The 20,947-nt window shown below is 41.3% G+C and overlaps 2 protein-coding genes across 5 annotated transcripts in view; one reads left to right on the top strand and one right to left on the bottom strand.

The window, feature by feature from the left end:
- Positions 1 to 248: 248 nt before the first annotated feature.
- Positions 249 to 10,096, bottom strand: kras (v-Ki-ras2 Kirsten rat sarcoma viral oncogene homolog). 4 transcript variants are annotated; one of them, XM_077005603.1, is made up of 6 exons: positions 9,734 to 10,096; positions 8,127 to 8,244; positions 6,879 to 7,057; positions 6,506 to 6,665; positions 2,956 to 3,080; positions 249 to 2,594 (listed from the first exon to the last, which is right to left on the bottom strand). In XM_077005603.1, exons 2-5 carry the CDS (start codon positions 8,235 to 8,237, stop codon positions 2,961 to 2,963), a joined length of 570 nt encoding a protein of 189 aa, XP_076861718.1. In that variant the 5' UTR covers positions 8,238 to 8,244; positions 9,734 to 10,096; the 3' UTR covers positions 249 to 2,594; positions 2,956 to 2,960. The 4 variants fall into 4 exon arrangements, with proteins under 4 accessions (XP_076861718.1, XP_076861719.1, XP_076861720.1 ...); XM_077005604.1 differs by lacking the exon at positions 9,734 to 10,096 and adding an exon at positions 9,452 to 9,688; XM_077005605.1 differs by lacking the exon at positions 2,956 to 3,080 and having other exon boundaries at positions 9,734 to 10,094.
- A 1,075-nt stretch (positions 10,097 to 11,171) lies between these two features.
- Positions 11,172 to 20,947, top strand: part of rassf8a (Ras association domain family member 8a) — a 16,493-nt gene continuing 6,717 nt past the window's right edge. Inside the window, exon 1 of the mRNA XM_077005599.1 lies at positions 11,172 to 11,507. The gene's annotated coding sequence lies outside the window, so the exon portion shown is untranslated. The remainder of the gene's footprint in view (positions 11,508 to 20,947) is intronic.

Raw genomic sequence — 20,947 nt, 5'->3', positions numbered from 1 at the left:
ACTGTATTAGTCATTAATCACTTTGACAAGGACAATATTGGTAGTAAATCTAAATTACCTAAAATTAGAGCAATTATAAACTGATTTTCTAGCTGGTAATATTTGTTCGATCTCTAAAACCAATAGAATGGTCAAGTCCATCAACAGGACTGATTAGAGGTCATAACACTGAACATATTTCAGTAGGGGGTTAGAACCACGACCTCCCTCGTACACACATGCACACCAAACCACTCACTTACACAGAGTGCCTCTTTCAACTCTATTAAAGTGACAATCATTTCAACAAACAAAATGAAGCACAATTTACAAAATACACATCTTTCAGTATCACAACTGTACAAAGGTTGTTAAAATACACTCCAGGTATACACGAACAATTTAAGAATGTTTGCTATTGGCACGCTCAAAACAAAATAATGAGTGAGAATGAGAGAGAGAGAGAGAGAGAGAGAGAGAGAGAGAGAGAGAGAGAGAGAGAGAGAGAAACATTTCCAAAGACTCTCTACTGCTAATTCGATTACAGAATACTATTATGTTACCTTATTTTAAAGGGAGATTGGTAACAAAACAGCTTAAAATACCCTTTACCTGGATTAACATTGCATAATAATGGTTATCCTGATTTTTGTCTGTTAGCCTCCTTATGATGTAGCATAAGCAATAAATCAGACCATTTCACTCGCATAACATAATGGGTAGAAGCAAAAACTAATTCTTAAAAACTCATGGTATAAGAAACAGAAATAAAAAGACCACTTTTTTTGTTTCATTTCATCTCTTACGAAATGTCATCATTTGTACGGCATGTATTGAGATTCTTTTTGTTTTTCCACATTACCCTTCAAGGATGAAATGAATGAGGGAAGGCAGTCCTGCAGAAGCACATCTGGAACGCCTCCTGAAAAACACAGCAGACTGGCTTCCTCCAACCATTCACCCACAGCACTGCTCAGTCTCATACCAACATGCTGATGATGGCGGACATAAGAGGAAACCAGCTAGAACTGTTGTGAATTGTGCCTCTTTTCAAAGCCAGTGTACATCACTATGGCAGCAGTGAGACACGAGGCGTTTGGTTGGTCTATTTGTCTTCTTAGCACCTGCGTGTGCATTTGCATCAGTAGACAGAGATAATATTCATAATTCATTAGTAGTGGTTGGTTGCCTATATTTTCTACCCCTATAACATCCTTCACAGAATAAAAAGAAAAGAAACAATACAAAAGCTGTTTGGCAGGGCACGACGGGGTAAATCTTATTAATGTCTTGCAAAAGAGAAATGACCTCAACTTCTAGGAGAAGCGGATCATAAGGCCTCCGCTGGTCTTGAATTTCATTGCAAATTATAGAACCGCAATCTTGAATAGAAAGACCAAGAAGCCAATTATCTAAATGGATTTTTGCTGTACCCCATTTGACCTTCACTACAGATCTTACTGTTGGTCTCAATACCAAACACAGATCAGCAAATGGGCAAAACCATTCAACAGACCACAACACTGATGGGACATGACGTTTCCTTGTGAAGGACCCAGCACAGGGAGATGCAACCACCAGTAACAGGGACCGATTAATAGTATTTTAACATTTCACTGCCCTTGCAAGGAACTTGCAGCCCCCCAAAACAAAAGATAAAATAAAAAAAGAGGGCTATGAGATCAGCAACCACACACATCAAAGGGTTAGAAGTGAACTTGCAAATTGACTAGAATGGAAATTTACATGCAGGTCAATATAAATACGTGACATCCCATAACAGGTACTTAAATCTTCAATAACACAGTGGTGGAGATATCAAAATTTACCCCAGTGTTGGTCCTACATAAGGGTGTGATAATATAGTGTCTGATGTCTTCTTTTACATATTACACATCCCGTCAGCTTTCATTTGAGCAAGAAGAGGATACATTATGTACAGTTTCAAAAAAAGGGATCAGGTCCAGGAACTCACACATTACAACCTGTTTCTTCCTAACCGTCTCATGTCTGTGAAACCATGACTAGTACATGGAAAACCGCCACATTTGCTCACTTTCTCTCCACATCCTTACCCATTTCACTTCACCACAAAGCCTTAAATAGTCATTTCCCAAATTATGCAGCTCAAACCTGCATGTACTGCATCTTAATTCCCATCAGCCAAACAAACTTGTATTTTTTTTTCTTAATTAAAACATTGAAACTAACTTTATATCTGGAAAAAGGCCCATATACTCCTTTTTACAGAAAAAAAATGCCATTGAAAAAAATGCAAGGTTCCATAGCCATCCCAAAAGAACATGTTAATGCAGGACATACACTCTGGAGCAACTGGCACTAGACAAGAGGGGGAAAGCTTATTTGTAAGAGAGAAAAGGAAGAGAAATGGGGATCCTTTCTGTACTCTGAAGAGGCTAATAATTTAGTGTATTGTACAAAATGCAGTTCTTTAATATTTCAGCTGTTCAATGTTGATACTGAAACGGAGGCTTTGTTCACATTAGTACACACTTCGTCTTGGACTTCTTCTTCTTCTTCTTCCCCTCCTTGCTCATCTTCTCCTTGTGCTTTCGGATTTCCCGGACTAATGTATAAAAGGCGTCATCGACACCCTTAAAAACAAAGAGAATTATGTAAATACAAACACTATAAACAATCATCTAATGTTAGCACCAAACTCAGAGACAATAAAAAAAAAAAATTATCACAATTGTAGAGCTAGAGGAGCCGTTCCTCGTGGCTCAAGGTAGAAGCTGCTCTGATCTAGAAGCAGCTGTCAGACACGGCTCCTAACCTCCACATCTAAAATGCAGATCAGCAGCACTGATCTCAGACCAGCTCACTAGACACATTCTACCTCACTCCCCAGCCCAGCCCCACTGATTGGTTGAGGCACAGTGTGACCCAGCGGCCAGTGGCTGATGTGGCCCGCGGTGGGCAGAGACAGAGAGCGCCTGCTCGGCCCAAACTTACCCCTCTCACATCACAACACATTTTTTAAGCTTGATGCAGCGCGGTGTCTTTTCTTCTTTGCTGAGTTTTTTCAGCCGGTACTGCCTGATCTCCCGGACCAGTGTGTAAAAGGCATCCTCCACTCTCTGTAGTGCAAAACACAACTCCCTTCAACATTAGGGGTGGCATGCGGTCTGTTACAGAAGGGAAGTGCAGCGCACACGTCGGAGCTGATTGGGTCATTTAGGCTCCAGTAGGACAAATGCTGTTATCAAAGGGAATAAGCTGCATTGCCTGTTGTAAGTTTATTTATTTCCAGGGTAAACTAAAAGTACAAGAGGCTTAAATAAATCCACTTCTTGGGAAGCAAATGAAAATCACTGAAAAGCCATTTAAACAACTGAGCTGTGTTTCTGCTGAGCAATGGACAAATTCAGCATACTGCCTGAAGATTCAGGTACATCATGGATAAATAAAGCATATCCATTGGTGAGCACATTTTAAGCGGGTTTACACACAAGCAAAATATAGATCAAGGCCCAGTGACTGGGATAAATCATAATCAATCATCACACAGCTCATAGGAGGCAGCAGAGGGCATTTGGGAGGTAATTTCAGACTTTAGCACATGCGGTCATGACCAAGAGCAGAAAGGCTGGAAAAGACTGAATCAGTAGTTTGCATCACGTCCCCAGCACCATAAGGAGTTGTGATTTGAGCACTGCAGAGACACACAGAGAGGGCCCTGCCACGAAGGCACATCAGAGAACCCCCCCACACACAGCAGCAGACCTCTGCAACTCCCTTCCCTGCCCAAGTCCCATCCACACAGGATGGTTTTCTCAATCAATGATCCAAATCCAAACAGGGGTACTCAGAGGGCCCAAGTGTCTAAAAGTATTCCGTCCCTACACAATGCTGCCCAATTTCACCAGTGAGCTCTCCTTACAGAAATATAATTCTTGAAATCAGGCGTTGTGGGCCTCAAGATGAAAACATAAATGATTCATGATGGAATGGTTCACAATGCAAAAAACTGGAGCAAACATGTTATTTTAAACATGTGTAAGCATCAAGGTCCACACAGGGAGAGAGGGATGATGCCAAGAAAAGCTCCTGTAGCATCAGGCACTGTGACGAGCCTCCGAGAGAAAGGGTTACTTCCATTACTATGAGCCTGAAGATAAAAACGCTCTAGACTAGAAATAGGAGGAAATATGAAGGAATATAAAGTGCATGGCTGGACACAAACACTTATAGACTTTGCAGCCCTCAGTGGAGTCAGCAGAGTGTCCCTGCTGTTACAAATGCAAAGAAAAGAATAGGCACAGCCACACCGAAGCTTCCCTTTGAGAAAATGCACTGAGAGAATCAACGCTGTACACCGTACCAAATTAAGAGTCCAGGCATGCTAGTATGCAAGATCACACGTGTGAGCCATATATTAATCTATTAATTACCATGTTATGCAGAAAGATACACAGTGTATAAAACTTTGAACAATTTTTAAATGTTTATATTAACAATTAAAATTGAGATGGATGGTCCCTGTGCCTGTACTATAGAAGCACTGGAAAACTTGTACTTCACTACAAATTTGTTTTTAACATATTTATTTATTATTATTATACACACAGTCATTTCAGAATATTATGACCACCCATGGTTTTGAATGAACTCAGACATCACAGATGCCACGTCAGTTATAGGAGAGTGCTACACGATGGTCACAGGCAAACGGGCTGAAGGTACCAGTCGCAAAGTGTTGTGGCATCTCCAAAAACAGATAACTATGTGGGACACTCTAGACTCTAGAGCGTTTTTCTCCTTGAAGTGTAAACATCGCTTTCCCATCTTTCTTAAATCTGCATCGATTCTTCTCTTCCTGGACATTTTGGCATCATTATTTGTATTTCTCAATTACACTTATTGGGAAAATTGCATCGATATGGAAACACTGCAGTGTCGAGATGCCGTCACTTCGCGGGTAACATAATTGTGGGAAATGTAGTTTTTGCTCACTTTTACTTCTTTTTTTGACAATTTGGAGTGAAACATAGCCTGGGAGAACCGTAATCGGACACTGGAGGAAAAAACGCTGCCTTCTCGAACAAATCAAGGTTCGTGCAGCATAAAGTTGACGGACGGTGGCATGCTGTCCTCCACCCACATGAGAACCCCCTCCAAGAGCCAGCAGAGGGTGGGGGCAGTGGACATGTCCGAGACACAATCTCCTTGCATGATCTTGGACCACTAATACCACTATAATGTCTGTGAACGCCAGAGTGCTGGCCAGTCCTTGCAGATCGTACTTGAGGTTATTCTCTGATGGTAATGGCACCCGTTAACAGGATAATATCCCATCTCACTACGCAAGGGTGGTGCATGTGTGGCTTTTGGAATTTTAAGTTATGCACAACCACAACTTTGGTGTCCTTCTCCGCCTTGCTAACTTGCCCACTCACATCTGGGAAAGACATGGATCAGGTCCAACATGCTGACCAACAACCACACCATGAGGAGACCCTACAGCTCTGTTCAGTCAGAACGCACTCAAGTGCCTCCGCATACCTTCTGTCATTTAAAGCAGCCCACAACATCTCCCTTGTGTCATCCAAACCACGAGTGGTTATTCCCACTATTAGGTACGTGGTCATAATATACTGATATGACTGTGTGCGCATTTTATTTATTTGATACATACATTTGATTCACATAGTACTCTGAATAATAAAGCAGCTAGATTTAAGTTGCATTTCTTTCCTTCCTTTAATGAAGGCCATCGGTCCCTCTCAATTGATCAGAGCAATATAAACATTTTCAACAATTCAAAATCTTAAAATGCTGCATTGACATCTGCAAAACTATGGATCAGCTTGAGTATCGTTATCTGTAATTATCCAAGATGTCGAAGTTTCAATAATTCTGCGCAAGTTACACTGTGGTCTGCCAGTAAAACAAAATAAATAAATCATGTCAGAATACACAGAATCATCAAAACATTTCTCTAGGAAATTAGGCTACCACTGTTGTTCTAAGACCTAAAACCTCCTGCATGCAAGATGTTCAAGCTTGCATGATCACATTCTCCCACTTGGCCACAGCTCCTGTGATGTTCATAATAAACAGAGAAATCACGCACACACATTTGTGGCATTCTGACCATTCTGATGATATTCCAATTACAAGAGCTGTATAGATACGCACACTATCATTTAAATTCTGGAAACACATTTATTTAAATATAATTAACTGATAACTGGTATGATTAATATTAATATATGATGACTGTAATGCCACCCCATTAATTCTCCTGAAATCATCCACAGTATCCTCATCCTGTTTTACAAAGCAATTCTAAGAAATACTTCAGTTCAATTTCAGATACATGATTAAAAAATAAATTAAGGCTACTGGAAATTGTACACATTAATAATTGCTTAGTAATGATCCGACCCTGGTTTAAATACAAGCTTGTGATTGTTTCAGTAAAATGCCTCTTGGGTGCACATATTTCCACTGTGAGGAATGTTGCAGATGTCCGTGTGAGGCCGTGTGGGGTTTTGTGTACCTGTCTCGTCTTTGCTGAGGTCTCGATGAAGGGGATTCCATAGCTGCGTGCTAAATCCTGAGCCTGTTTGGTGTCTACTGTGCGGGACGGTAGGTCACACTTATTCCCCACCAGCACCATGGGCACGTCCTCAGAGTCCTTCACTCTCTTGATTTGTTCTCTGCGACACACACAACCCCAGACAGACGGACCACACGCACACAATCACACACACAATGTAATACAATGGCAGGTTAAATAATGGGGGAACCCAGAGTGAGAAGCTGCTAATCAAATAACCGTTTTCTCCCACTACATCTCCCACCAGTACAGAGAGTGGCCATAGTAAAACAGATGAACATGTCTGCCCTTTATTGCTCCTAGCTGTCCTCACCTGTAGTGGTGAATGTCCTCGAAGGACTTGGTGTTGTTGATGGCGAAGACACAGAGGAAGCCCTCCCCTGTCCTCATGTACTGGTCTCTCATGGCGCTGTACTCCTCTTGACCTGCTGTGTCCAGGATGTCCAGCAGGCATGTCTCCCCATCAATCACCACCTGCTTCCTGTACGAGTCCTGCAGGTGTGTGCAGATTGAGATCCATTTAGAAAACAGTTATAGCCATTTCAGTCATACTCATCAACCTCACCTGTCATGTTACTCATCTCCACCCTAACTGAACAAAACAATGAAATATGTGCCCTATTCATAACAAGCTAACACCCACCTGTGTGCGTACATGTACAGTATTTCACACAAATCTACCCAAGACACCATGTACAGTGAGCATACATTCATAATGAGGTCATATATTCAAAATGGCTATAGAGATCACCTTGAGGCTGTTTGACTTCAGAGGCTCTTATGATCATACAGATATTCATTTCAATTACATTTCAAGACACGTGTGCTACTACTTAATACAGTTAGGCCTGGATCAGGAAGTTAACAGCCAGTGGCTGGAACCAGAAAAACCAGCTCACATTGTGCCCTTTAAAACACGTCTGCCTTTCTTGCTAACAGCATGTGCATGAGTTTCACCCTTTTGCACAAGTGAGGGAAAGAAGGCATACCAAAGCCCTGAACACAGAGCCATACTTTACCTCTATGGTAGGGTAGAGTGTGTGGTACTGTATTACCCATAGACAGACACACACCCTCACACACCCACCCACACACACACACGTATACTTTACCTCTATGGTAGGGTAGAGTGTGTGGTACTGTATTACCCATACACATCCACACACCCTCACACACAGGTATACTTTACCTCTATGGTAGGGTAGTGAGTGGTAGTGTATTACCCATAGACACCCACACAGACACACAGCCACAGACCCTCACACACACAGGTATACTTTACCTCTATGGTAGGGTAGTGTGTGGTACTGTATTACCCATACACACCCACACAGACGCACAGCCACAGACCCTCACACACACAGGTATACTTTACCTCTATGGTAGGGTAGTGTGTGGTACTGTATTACCCATACACACCCACACAGACACACAGCCACAGACCCTCACACACACAGGTATACTTTACCTCTATGGTAGGGTAGTGTGTGGTAGTGTATTACCCATAGACCCCCACACAGACACACAGCCACAGACCCTCACACACACAGGTATACTTTACCTCTATGGTAGGGTCGTATTCGTCCACAAAGTGGTTCTGGATGAGTTGGATGGTGAGAGCACTCTTGCCCACGCCTCCTGCTCCCACTACCACCAGCTTATACTCAGTCATCCTTCACCTGAGTGACAAACACAAAACTAGTCAGCGATTTGTCAGGTTTTCCTGCTTTAACGCTAGCATAATTCTTAACGTCATTTGTCTGCATCCATCTCCTAGACCAGTGGTCACAAACCACCAGTACCGGTCCGTGGGTCATTTAACCCATCTGTGCAGTCAGAACACACACACACACTAGTGATTACTAGGGGCTGTGGATCACACGTGCCCAGAGCGGTGGCAGTAGCAGTAGGCACCAATGTGCTCAAACCTTTGTGATAAATTCAGCAGTAAGCATTACAGTCCTTGAAATTAAGGCTATTAGCAATTGTGTGTTACTCATATTCAGGTGATTTTTTACTATTTATGAGTCATTCCAATACAAACAAATGTCTGGAGTCAAGAACTACTCACTCCACACCGTCTAGGACAACTGGCTGTCTTTAAAGGTGGACCTCTAGGTGGGCCCAGCCTGTAACTTAAGAAAAAGGGAAGGGGGTCTACATGACAGACTAGCATCCTGTATGCAAAGAATATTTTAGACCGTCTGTCAATCATCATGTGTACTTTAAAACATCTTAACAACACTAATTGTGTAATTTACTTCCAACAAGACTAAACTGTATGTGCAAAGCCATCCTGTCCGTATATAAACATTTTGCAAGTCAACACAAAGTTCCTGCGAAGATGCCACGGTGGTCTAGATACAATGTTACAGAGAACCACATGGTAAACCTGGCATAGTGTTGTGAAAATAGCAAAATCAGGCTTCACTGTGACTCCTGTAGTAGTTCAACATAACTTCGTAGACTTTATAGGCCTGCATGGGTCATTACTAACTCGTGCATACCAGCGCCACGAAAACGATAGAAAAGATCCAAAAACGCATTTTCACACGTTACATTTCAAGTCGTCGCTATTCATTTCCTCTATCGTACGGCCTTTTCGCAGGCTAAAACTGACAATTATATCGACAGAAAACGACTGTTACACTTGGGCACGGACAGGGCTCGTTTAGAGCTGTAAGGAGCCACCGCCATACCGCAGAGGTCTGCATTGCAGGGCCCAAGATGACTGGGGCGTTCTTGACCACGACTACGGTACCGCCAGTAAAAGAAAACACACACACACACACTTGTGTTCAGATAATCAAAAGTAATCAGTGCCGTCGAAGATACTAGCTCCAACATTTGAGACCATTGTGTAAAACTACCTGCCCTTTTTGTTACCTTTGGCGTTTTAAGTTCCGTGTCCAAGCGACGAAATAACTGAAGTGAACTCAAGCGCGGTCTATAATCCACTCAGAGCCGAACATGCCATTTTAGACTCGGATCTACGGTCCCGTGTATCCGCCGTGGCACGTTTATAACACTTCTGGATCAAATACACCGAGCACGGAGGGAAAACGTCTCTGACTCCTTCTCCTCGGCCTGCTCCGTGCACCCGGAGGTTGGTCTTTCCACAAATATGGGCGGATACGGGGCAGCTAGCGCACTGCTACCATCACTTACCCGCTGAGCAACGCCAAGGTTTTCAAATGGTTTCGGTGCTCCGCAGTAGCTGGCTGCTGTCTAAACGCACGACTCTGTTGACCTTCTCCCCAACATCAGCTCGCATCTTTCATTATGATCGGGCTGTGCAGGCAACAGTGGACATAAACATCCCAGATCGATACCCTTTAAACCAGTTGAGCAATATCTGTCAATTAATGAATGGGTTTTTTTTAAGACTGCTAGTGTTAGACACTACAGTAGGCTAATCGCACAAATTTTTACTGGTGTAAGATAACCTAAATGTTCCAGAGGGGGGAAAGCACGGTGTTGTCACCGGCTTTTGACAAGTTCCATTGAAAGCAGCGAGGCGCTGACTCCTGTTCTGTTTAAATAGGGCCTAAATATAACTGGGACGTGTTGGAGACACGTCAGCCGCACGGACACAGCTGATTGGCCAGTTCTCCGTCACTCATGAGAGCGTTAACGCGCGTACGGGCTACGCAGAGCCAATGAGCAACATTAATGAAGAAAGAGGCCCGCCCACGTGTTTATTAGCTGGACCCATGATGCCTACATTTTTTTGAAAAAAAATAGTGGACGGGCTATTTCCAGTTGCGCAAACTATGGGAAGAACACCACTTTACAGAATATTACGCAGTCATCCCGCGCAGAATAATAGGATAAAATTATGCTATGCACTCTGAATTTATTGTCTGTTAAACTTTAAATAAACATAAATATATATTATATATTCTCACTTATCACCAGGAATTTTCCTGTAATAAAGCAAAATTCCAAGTGAAAGGTAACTGCCGTGTGTACTGGAGTTTCTTGTTTAGTGCCAGTAGTAGCATTTATTTCTAATAGGGCAATTCTCACGTGAGGCACAAGGTGTCAGTATATGCATTAATTAGAACATAGCTGCTGAATAAGTACTTCGCTGTGCTCTTAAACTTAAAGTAATAAAGAATAAGTACTTCGCTGTGCTCTTAAAGCGTTCGTTTGTTTGTTTCCTGAGTTGTAATTCTATCTCTGTTTATGTCTCTCAATAATGGGGTTAATGAACAAGACCCAACACAAGGACCGCTGCAAAACTCTGTTACACTGTTTCTACAGTTTTCCATTATTTTCTACACTGAATAAGCAGCCTACGATGCTGTTTAAAACAGATTCTTGTCAAGACAGCAGTCCCGAAAGGCTACAACAGTGCATTAGACTACATTATCTGTAATAGGTAGGACACTACAGAATCTTTTCTTACGTCTTTGTGGCTCGTGAGACACTGTAAACGCTCAGAGACGACCGCATAGTCATACGTTAAACCAAAACAAACATTTAAAAAAGATGTACTTTCACCTAAACAAACTGACACAAATTATTTATTTATTTATTCGTCTTTTGTGGCGGGTTACGTAGACTACGGTGTAGCTTTAAAAACACCCACAATGCTTTGCGCTGTCCCAGTTCCGTTGCACTGGTATTACTGGTAGTAAAGGGGTATGGGGGTGTTTTCCACAGGCCACCTTGGCTGGGCTAGCGCTGCAGCACAGCGTGAAAACTTTTTTTCCCTGTTGGGAAGGGAAACCCTGCTAATTAGTTCTCTCATTTAATCCAGTCTTTTCCTGCAAAGACACCCTTCTCGTTTGTAAAGGCTCTTCTGAACGTCTCCATCCAGTGTAGGAGAAAATGAACAAGGTTACATGCCACAGATTTCTTGAGCGAACTTCAGACCAAGTGGCGTCGGTTGTGAAGTGAGCGACACGGGTCGTTTTCTCGTGGCTACAGCATAAAGGTAAGAAGTTTATTTTCCTCATGCTCAGGAAACAATGTAGCTCGCACGTAGAGATGCATACTGGAATAATAAAACTAACATGAAGGAAGGATATGTAATATCGCCACTATTTTGACATCTGACCGAGCGCTTTACTTATAAATAGTGTCCTGTTTAAATCCTACCTGAGAGCGGGGCGGGCTGCCCGTTTGTGTTTATCCCACTTGAAGATGTGAGTCAAATGGGTCGTTTATCAGTTGTGTAAGTGTCGTGATTTCATCCACAGTTATGCGACTGACATGATTTATGAAAGCGTTTGTGTTGAGTAATCCACATCTCGGAGCGCTCTTCAAATACGTTTTTGTTTGAGGGTTATCTTTGCGTTTTGAGGTGTATCCCGTTTTAATAGAGGTAGAAACTTGTCAGCAAGTTGGTGTAATGTCATTTTTGGAAAATACTACTTCAGTTTTCACTTCGTGTTGTAGAGTCTTCAAAGTTTGGAAAATGAACACCAACATTCATTTAAATTTGGGTCCGTGATAGCGTATGCTTTCCAGACAAGACAGTAAGCTAATCAAATTAAGTATAATGGTGTTTTAATGTCAAAGGAAGAGTTAGGTTGGCTAGGTTTTTTTTGTGTGCGGTATTATTGTATTAACATTTTTTATTGATCACTATTTTGACTTATTTTCTTCCTCAGCGTATATAGTTTCATAGTTTTTTTTTACTTTATTTATTTGTGTTCATTGCTGGTTTTTATAGCTTGTTGTTTATTGTATATACTATATATAACTTTATATGGTGTCTCGTTTCAGTAACTGTTTTGACTGAAACGTCTGAAATTTGTTAAGATATGAAGTAGGACACCGAAATTTCGTTTCTTTTGTGTGGTGTTGTAAAAAAACATTAAGGCTACATTGTTGAATCCATTGATCATGTGTGTCAAGTTTAAAAGTACATTGTTTTGATCTGAAAAATCTAGGGGAGTTTATAAATAATGAAAGAGATGAGATCAAACACTATTAATATTAACCATATGGACAATCTTAGCCACCTTATTTTTTTGACCAATAGTACTTTCTCTCTCCTGACTTGTGTTTGAAAGCTAGCCTGCCGTTCACAATCATGGCACAAGAACAAAGACGGTATTATATCCAGTTCAACGTGCCATCCAGATGTTAGCAAGTCTGCCAGTTTTGACCTCCTAACTGGGGGGAGGTTATTCCTGAGTTTATTAAAACATCCCAGCCAAGACGGGACTCCAGAAACTCTGAAGAAGGTTTAATAGAGGTAAAGCAGCCTCAGTTGCTCCACAGAAGGTACATTGTCCCTGCCTCACAGAGTTGCTGCAAGCAGACTGTTCTTTGAAATGAGATTTATATGGTTCAGCACTTCTGTTATTTAATCTCAAAATTACCCAGTTTTTATTATGCAGGTGGGGAAGTATAACTCCGCAATAGACTTGCATTTATTTTGCTTAATTAAAGAGTGGTTGTTATTAAAGCATATGGAATAACACTTGTTCCTGCAATCCAAGGGAAACCAAATAATAATCCTGGTGTAAATGGTGTGAGATGTTCTTAGTTGTATAAAACATGTTAGTGCACAAATACTCTATTATGGAAAAAAGAAGAAAAATTATAAGGCTTTATTTGGCCTCATTTTTTGGAGGTGCTGTTTTTTATTTATAATTATGCACCAGATTTTGAGATTTTACAGTGAACATGTACCTTGTTCTTCTATTACTTTGCTAACTTTCTCTGAAACCCTTTACATTATTGTTTGACAGCATTGTCTGTGCACTATGGGGGTGGAGGTTCCTTCCTCTTGGCCTTGTGGAACACAGTACTCATTTGTAAGAGACAGATGGAGGACTCCCTCTCTCTCTCTCTCTCTCTCTGTGTCTGCCGATCTCTCTCTCTCTCTCTCTCTCTCTCTCTCTCTCTCTCTCTCTCTCTCTCTCTCTCTCTCTCTCTCTCTCAATTTTAATGGACTTTCTCAGTCCACTCCACAGCAGGACCACTGATGGTTTAACATGTATGATATTCATGTCCCACAATGCACACAATTAAACACTTAAGTTAATTGATCAATTGAGATTTGGCTTGTTGAACCAGGTCAAATTCTCGAGCAGAGGTTTTTGTATACTAATGTTTTTAGTATACAAGTAGTATACGCTGCCTGCTTCTGCCCTCAGTTCTGGGGCAGTCATGGCCTGGTGGTAGGGAACTGGTCTTGTGACCGGAGGGTCGTGGGTTCAATTCCCAGACCTGAGGCCATGACTGAGGTGCCCTTGAGCAAGGTACCAACTGCTCCCCGGGTGCTGGGCTAGGGCTGCCCACCACTCTGGGCACGTGTGCACCACAGCCCCCTAGTAATCACTTGTGTGTGTGTGTTAACTGCACAGATGGGTTAAAAGCAGAGGACAAATTTTGATTGCGGTGTAAAAAATCACAATTGACAAAATATTGCACATTTTAGTGTGTTCTCATGATCCTGCCTTCTAGTACTCCCCTCCCCCTCCCCTTTCAATTTACACAATCTGCTAATGTACCGGACCACTACACATATCTTTGTGTCTCACGGGATTGAGAATGCCACATACACTGTGGAGAATCTAGAAATTGTGGCTGTCGGAACAATACACAAGATAAGCACTCTTGATTTTCTCAAGGTTTACTTCTGAATGTCATTGTTAAATGACATTTACCAGCTCCCCTGACTCTTCGCCTTGGTTATATGCGCAGACAGCATACGTTGAGGCCTGACTGACCCTCTGTGTGAATGTGAGCACTTATCTCGCTAATGTCTCACAGTATGTACTGTAGTGTGGAATGTGCATGGCCTAAAGTTATCAGTGCCGGTGGGGCATGATCAAGGCCTATAGCTCGTGGTTTTGAACATGTACGATCTCTCAGCAGTGCATAAATGTGCTGGAAAATCAGAACATTTTCAGCATATAACTTTGAGTTCTGCTTATATGGGTTTCTGTTTTTTGTTTTTTTTTTCCCCTTCTTCCCCTACAGTTCATGTAGTTCATGCCTGTAGGACAAAGATTGTCGTTCAGACAAGTCCATCACCCTCCGTGTTTCGTGCCCCTTTTTCAGTATAGAGGAAGCCTCTTGGTTTTAGAGAATACTTGTGCTGTTTGTGTGAGCGGATCCCTTTCAAGACAGGCCTGCAACCAATTACTTCAGAGTGCATAAATTGCTAGTAATTACATGTAGCATGGCAGCTAGAGGAGGCACAAGCAGAATTCCAGTTCAGCTGCGAATAGGAGCAGACGCAGCAGCACAGTGCTCACACATACTGCTCCATTCTCTGTTTGGATCAGTGCTCCCTGTTTTTGAGGGAAGCAACATTGTGTGCCATTTCTTTTTTAATTCGCCTCTTTCCTGTTGTGATTTAAGCCCCTTGACTATTGCAGAAGTTCCTTTGTCCCTTTTGTCCTTTTGAACACAAAGGTACACTTATTTAGAGGGGACCAGGGGTCAGTGAAAGCAGCCCATAAAAAGGAACACTGTGAAAGAGTGCCTTTCCTGTAATGAAACCTGTGCGGACACTGTGTTTCTATTTTGTTCGAGCCTGTATATATACATAGACACAACATGGTTATTTATCTATGGCTGTCATGGACGTAGTTTTGATTTCATAAGTGGGGGGGACACAACCTGGGGTGGCGAACTGTTGAGCGGGGGGGGGGGGGGGGTTGAATGAAAATTGTTGAGCGTTGGGAGCTCGGAGCTGCATGATCCTAGTGCTAGATTTGTCGCTATTTGGATATTGTTTTTTTAACCGTTAAAAAGTGGGGGGGACATGACTTCATCGCTACTTAAATATTTGGTTTTAACTGTAAAAACTGGGGGGGACCAAAACCGGCTTTTGAAAAAGTGGGGGGGACATGTCCCCCCCGTCCCCCCCCAAAACTACGTCCGTGATGGCTGTTGTGATGAGTAGTGGCTCATATCAGACACTTTGTTCATTGACTAGATTAGAGTTTTAAGACGTGTACTGAATTTGTGCTCATCTAGGAAAGCTTTAGGGACTATTTAACAGTTAGTTCACAGCCATCTGCAGCACTGCCCCATCTCCACCAGTCCTCCCAGTTGCTGCTGCTCGGCCTCTGTTTGTGCACCCCAGGCTGTCTCCTACAGGCTGTTTGTTTTGCTTTCACCTTACTGACAGTCGAGATTCCCATTTGCTTTACTTTAGAACAGGGGTGCTCATTACATCGATGAGATTAAGGAAGTGTCGGTCGATCGCGAAGGAATGTGGGTAGATCGCATGACATTAAAAGTAGTGGATGAATGACAGGATATCGTCCATCTGCTCTGACGGTTGTATATGCACGGTAACAATTTACATTCGCTAAAGATTCCAAGTGAGATCTTATTACGCCACTGTGGATAATACAGCATTGTGGGTTTAATGAAGACCTTCTAGAGCACAAAGACCCTTGAGATGCTTTGCTAGGAGAGAAGGGCACAGTTAAGGATAAGAGGTTTGGATAAATACAGAGCTAATAGCTTCCACTTCTTCTACAGACTGACACTTAGAACAGCTTCTGTTGGCAGGGATGCTACAAGGAAGTGTAGTTGAAGTGTAGGAACATCCTTTATTGGACTGTTGTTCCCCAAAAACAAAAGGCTGTTGAGGTGCTTAAAGATGATGGGGTCCATCAAAACTTCACTGGAGGTAGATTACTGATACAACATCTGCACAGACATTTCCAGAGTTAATCAGAAGGGTAGGGTGTTCCTTGTCTGTTTCACAGCAGTTGTATGCAGTAATCGTTGGTATTTGTGACCTCTGTGAATCTATTGGGTGAACAGTGAGCTCTAAAGTATATATCTCTCCCCCAGAGAATATTCAGGGGTTTTTTTGCCTTGAAGATTTTGGTGAGCTTTAGTCCAGAATTTAATAGATGTTAACAATTTACTACTTGCTGAAGACTTTAATGTTCACTTTAATAAACACCTAGATTATCTTGCCAGTGATTTTATAATTTTACTGGACTCCTTTGATCTTGGCATGTTTCAGACTTTATACATAAACATGGACATATCTTAGAACTCCTTACGTCGTGTAGTTTAAATAAGATGTCTGATCATTTAGATATTATAGAAAGATTGACTGTCTAAACAGCATCAGATTAAATGTCTATTGGTTTAATCAGAGCACAAGTTAAGAGACCCATAGTACTGGTCTCTGTCTGCTCACCTGGTGTCTGGAGTGTGTTTGGTCCACAGCAGGTAGAAAAGTGACTTGCTGCTGAATTTCAAGAGAATAGTTATAAGCTTGTGTGGAATTACAGTTGTGTTCAGTAATAAAGAATCTAGATGAAGGTCTACTTTTCAAGCTTCATTGCCAGTCATAAAGATAACCCAACATTATTTTCTCTGCTGCCAACAGGCTGACTTACCATGAACCATACTCTTTCAAAACTCTGAAATAACAAATAAAGTGAGTTAGTTAAAATGCTAGTAAAATTATTTCCATTGGCATTGCACCTGATTGCCACCTGGTCCTACACCTTCTGATCCATGATGAGGTGAGAAGCATTTCAGTCCGCTCAACAATTTAACCCGAAATCATTTACTGAAATATTTTAACTATTTTGGAACAGCAACAAGAGCTGCAAATTGGCAGTGTACTGGGCCCCGAAAACCCTCAAATCTAAAGAGCTAACTCATCACCTTTGCATGTTGATCTCTGTTTAATCTCTGTTTAAGCATGGAGAGGCAGTGATTAGCTATTATGCTGCTTTTAGATGGCTACCTTTTTTTATGTGAACTAAAACGTTCAGTTTGAACACTGTTCTCTTAGGGCTTGTACTGTTGCACTTTTCATTTTTAGTCCTGCTTTTAACCTTTTATTTAGTGCAGTTTTTGATACATCTGAGCATAGTATGTTTCTTCATTGGCTACAAAGCCATGGCTGTGTTCGAAATAGCCTACTACATACTACTGGTGTACTGATCGAGCCCCAAATCAGTATGCCGTATGCAGTATGTGACCAAAATGAAAATTTCCAGTACGCGAAACATACCCGGATGACCTACTACTTCCGCAAAATATTCCAGTACGCGAACAGAGCTATCTTTGTGGTGTACTGCATCCCATCATGCAACGATACGTTCACGTGACCCCGTAGTATGCTTTGCATTTGTTGCATACTGGAAACTGTACTGCATACTACTACGAGGACCAGTATGCAGTATCCAGTATATACTGAGTCCAGTATGTAGTAGTGTATTTTGAACACAGCCCATGTCTGTGAATCCGGCTCGTTTCTAAATTGGTTTCAGTTCTATTTGAGTAGCTGTCTCACATTGCATTTGAATTTATTCATCATTTATTCAAGTGTCTTCCTTCATTTTGTGGAGTCCTTCAAGATTTGATCAACAAGCTCCACTTAATGTATATATGTTTCCATAAATACAACAATAATACATACAACATTTCCTTCCACTGGTATGCATACATTATGTCCCCAGCTACTGACTATCAGAAATCTATCGGCTCCTTCTTTAATTGTCTAGAAGACATCAAATCCTGGATATGCCACAATTTAATGCAGCTAAACAAATACAAAACTGAATTCTGAAAATGGCAAAACTGGCTAACTGAGAACAGCAGGCACACATGCTCCTGCAGGTCTTCTGACCAAAGAGCCATCACACACATCTCTCACACATACACTCATCATCCAGGGTCACAGCCATGCCCCTCACCAGCGGTTCATCCAGGGTCACAGCCATGCCCCTCACCAGCAGTTTATACTGGGCTTCATGCCGAGGGCAGCGTGCCGGAGACGAAGAGAGCACTGTGACGGAGATGGTTACTCAGGCGGGTCAAAATGTGTGTTGTAGTTACTGGGCCAGCAAGTTTGCTCTTTGGTGTGGTGGACAGATCACACTTTTATTGCTTATAAGCTCTGGGTTCAAAAGTGGTTTTGGATATTGCTCTCGGCATTTTCTACACTAAGAAATGTTTAATAATAAAGCAGTAATAACTTAATAAAATTGAAGTGCACTTATGAGTAGCCTACATGTCTGTGAAGACAAAAAATGTGTTTTAAAAAATGTACGTGTTACTTTTGATAGTGACCCTAGCTTTAAACATTGATGTTTTCATAAACATTCTTTCATGGAAGAAATGCATTCAATGTCTGTGACATCTCTAACTGGCTGGCTGCAAAAAACATACACATGCTTTAGGGACAGTTTGTCTAGACAATAACACTCTTCTTTCTAGCATACCAAAGAACTCTATCTCTAGCTTGCAGAGAGTGCAATGTTTCAGCAAATATTTTGCTACAGGAGAATGAGGAAGCGTATTGTACCTGTTCGCTGTCAGCTCTACTAGCTAACTGTGCCTTTCAGAACTGACCTTTAAGATCCTCTTTTTGACCTTGAAATGCTTTTGTTGTCTCGTGCCATTGTACCTCGGTGAGTTGAATATTGGGTATGTTCCTTCAAAAGCTACCAATGGTAACATGCTAGCAACACATACCTTGTGACTCTTTAGTCAAGGTACTTTCTCATACTATGGCCTTACATTATGGAACACCCCTCCTAGTGACCCGAGGGCTCTTGACAGTTTAGGCACTTTTAAGAGAACAGTTAGGACTTATTTGTTTTGTTGAGCTTTTAATTATTACTGCACTTTATCTTTAATGTTCATTTAAAGGAAATGCCATTTACATGTGTGGAGGTTATGTGGTTTTGCAGGATTGCTCCACCATCATGGGATTTTGTTTTCGTTTCTTGTCATTATGTAGTGTTGTGTTTTGTACCTGATGAACTGTCACTTCCATTACTAATGTGTTTTTACTCAACTAGCTTTTCTTTATTCTCTCTCTCTCCTCAAAGTGCAGGTAATTGCCCTTTGATGTCTTGTTTCAGATCAAAATTATTGCATGTGGTAATCAACCACATGCTTCAGTTAGCGTAGATAAAGATTATGTTACAAAATGCAGAATTATTACTTTAATTACCATTTGGCATGGAAAAAATATGATTTTCAGTTGATTGTTACATGCAGTGGCCCATTTTGGCTTTATGTTTCATTGGCTTGGATTGTGCCAACTTGTATACTTGGAAAAAAGACAATCGTGGAGGGGTTCCACAGCACCCAAGATAGAGGCCATATGGCACTGTGCACTATCGCTGACATTTATGTCAGTTCATACTTTTCTTACACTGGTTTATGTTAGACTCAAAATAAGTTACATGGATTTCTGTCCTTTGGAAGATGTCAGAGAGACATAGAGAGAGAAGAAAATTTTGATTTGATGTTAAATGATGCATGACTATTTTAGAATATAATCTTTGAATAGGCTATTAATTGATAGGATGATCAATATTTTGAAAGCAGAACTCACCAGAACAGGGAGATAACTATGTCAAAGCCATGGTGTACTTTTTTAAAAACTGCATAATATTTAGTACTAGTAGGACTACATTCACTCCTGTTCATGTAATGTTGTTTCAGTATCACACAGTGACAACTACATTAGACTACATCGGTTGTATTTGCACTTCTTTTTTGTTTATTTCTTTGCAATAACCAAATGCATGTTATTACTTTTGAAAATAAAGTGCTTCTTTTTGCCAAGAAATGTTTCATCAGTGTGTCTTATGAGAGAAATAAAATTTAAATTCAGGGAGTTGCCTCATTAGAAAGAAAGAACACACTAGTGGTACGATTCCAGTTTTTCTGTGCACAACCCTTTTGTTACAGAGTTAAGAGAACACGGATACTTAAGACACTAAAGTGCTTTAGTATGAATCATACTAAAGCATACATACTAATGTACAAAGTGCTTTAGTATTAACGTCAGTAATAGGCTACTTCATATAAACTGGCTGTGGCATTGCTGCAGTAGAATGCTTTTGGTATAATAATGGCTTCACTGCATTTTTTAAATGTATTTATTTTTTGATTTAATGAAATCAACCTTTGCTATAAGTACTCACTATCAGCTGTAGATCCAGTCTTGGATAATGGCGGCTGCATTCTGTGGTCTTTGGCTTGCAAGAATGTTCTACTTTTCCATTGCCTTGCCCTACACATGCACTAAATCGTCCTTGTCCCATCTGGGGAGCCAACTATTTAAAGCTTCACGCTCTGTCAGAATAATGAATGAATAAAAAGAATGTGTTTGTATTGACATAAATCAGAAGCAGTGGTATTTATTTTAGAACAGGAGTACCTTACCTCTGATAAAAGGACGGTATTGCTGGTGTTAGTCCACCTACGTGGATTCTGACATTTTTAATAAACCAGAACAAATGAAAGCATTAAAATAAAGGGGGAGGGGGGGTAAAAAAATAAATAACACTGACGTTCTGCTGCGGTTCTTGTGAGCCCGCTGGACTTACTGGTCTTTGTTTAAACACTGCAGAAAACATTTTACCTCCGTATGACCCGAGTTATGGTGTTTTGCTATCCATCATA

The sequence above is a fragment of the Brachyhypopomus gauderio genome, chromosome 5 (genome assembly GCF_052324685.1).
Source record: "Brachyhypopomus gauderio isolate BG-103 chromosome 5, BGAUD_0.2, whole genome shotgun sequence".
NCBI classification, from domain to species: domain Eukaryota; kingdom Metazoa; phylum Chordata; class Actinopteri; order Gymnotiformes; family Hypopomidae; genus Brachyhypopomus; species Brachyhypopomus gauderio.
The sequence above is the reverse complement of the archived record's forward strand: the minus strand, read 5'-3'. Positions and strand labels throughout refer to the sequence as shown.

Coding starts and splice junctions, on each gene's coding strand:
- kras (XM_077005603.1), bottom strand. CDS start 8,237: ATGACTGAGTATAAGCTGGTGGTAGTGGGAGCAGGAGGCGTGGGCAAG. Junction 6,666..6,878: donor GAGGACATTCACCACTACAG/GTGAGGACAGCT, acceptor TGTGTGTCGCAG/AGAACAAATCAAGAGAGTGA. Junction 3,081..6,505: donor CCTCAGCAAAGACGAGACAG/GTACACAAAACC, acceptor TTTGCACTACAG/AGAGTGGAGGATGCCTTTTA.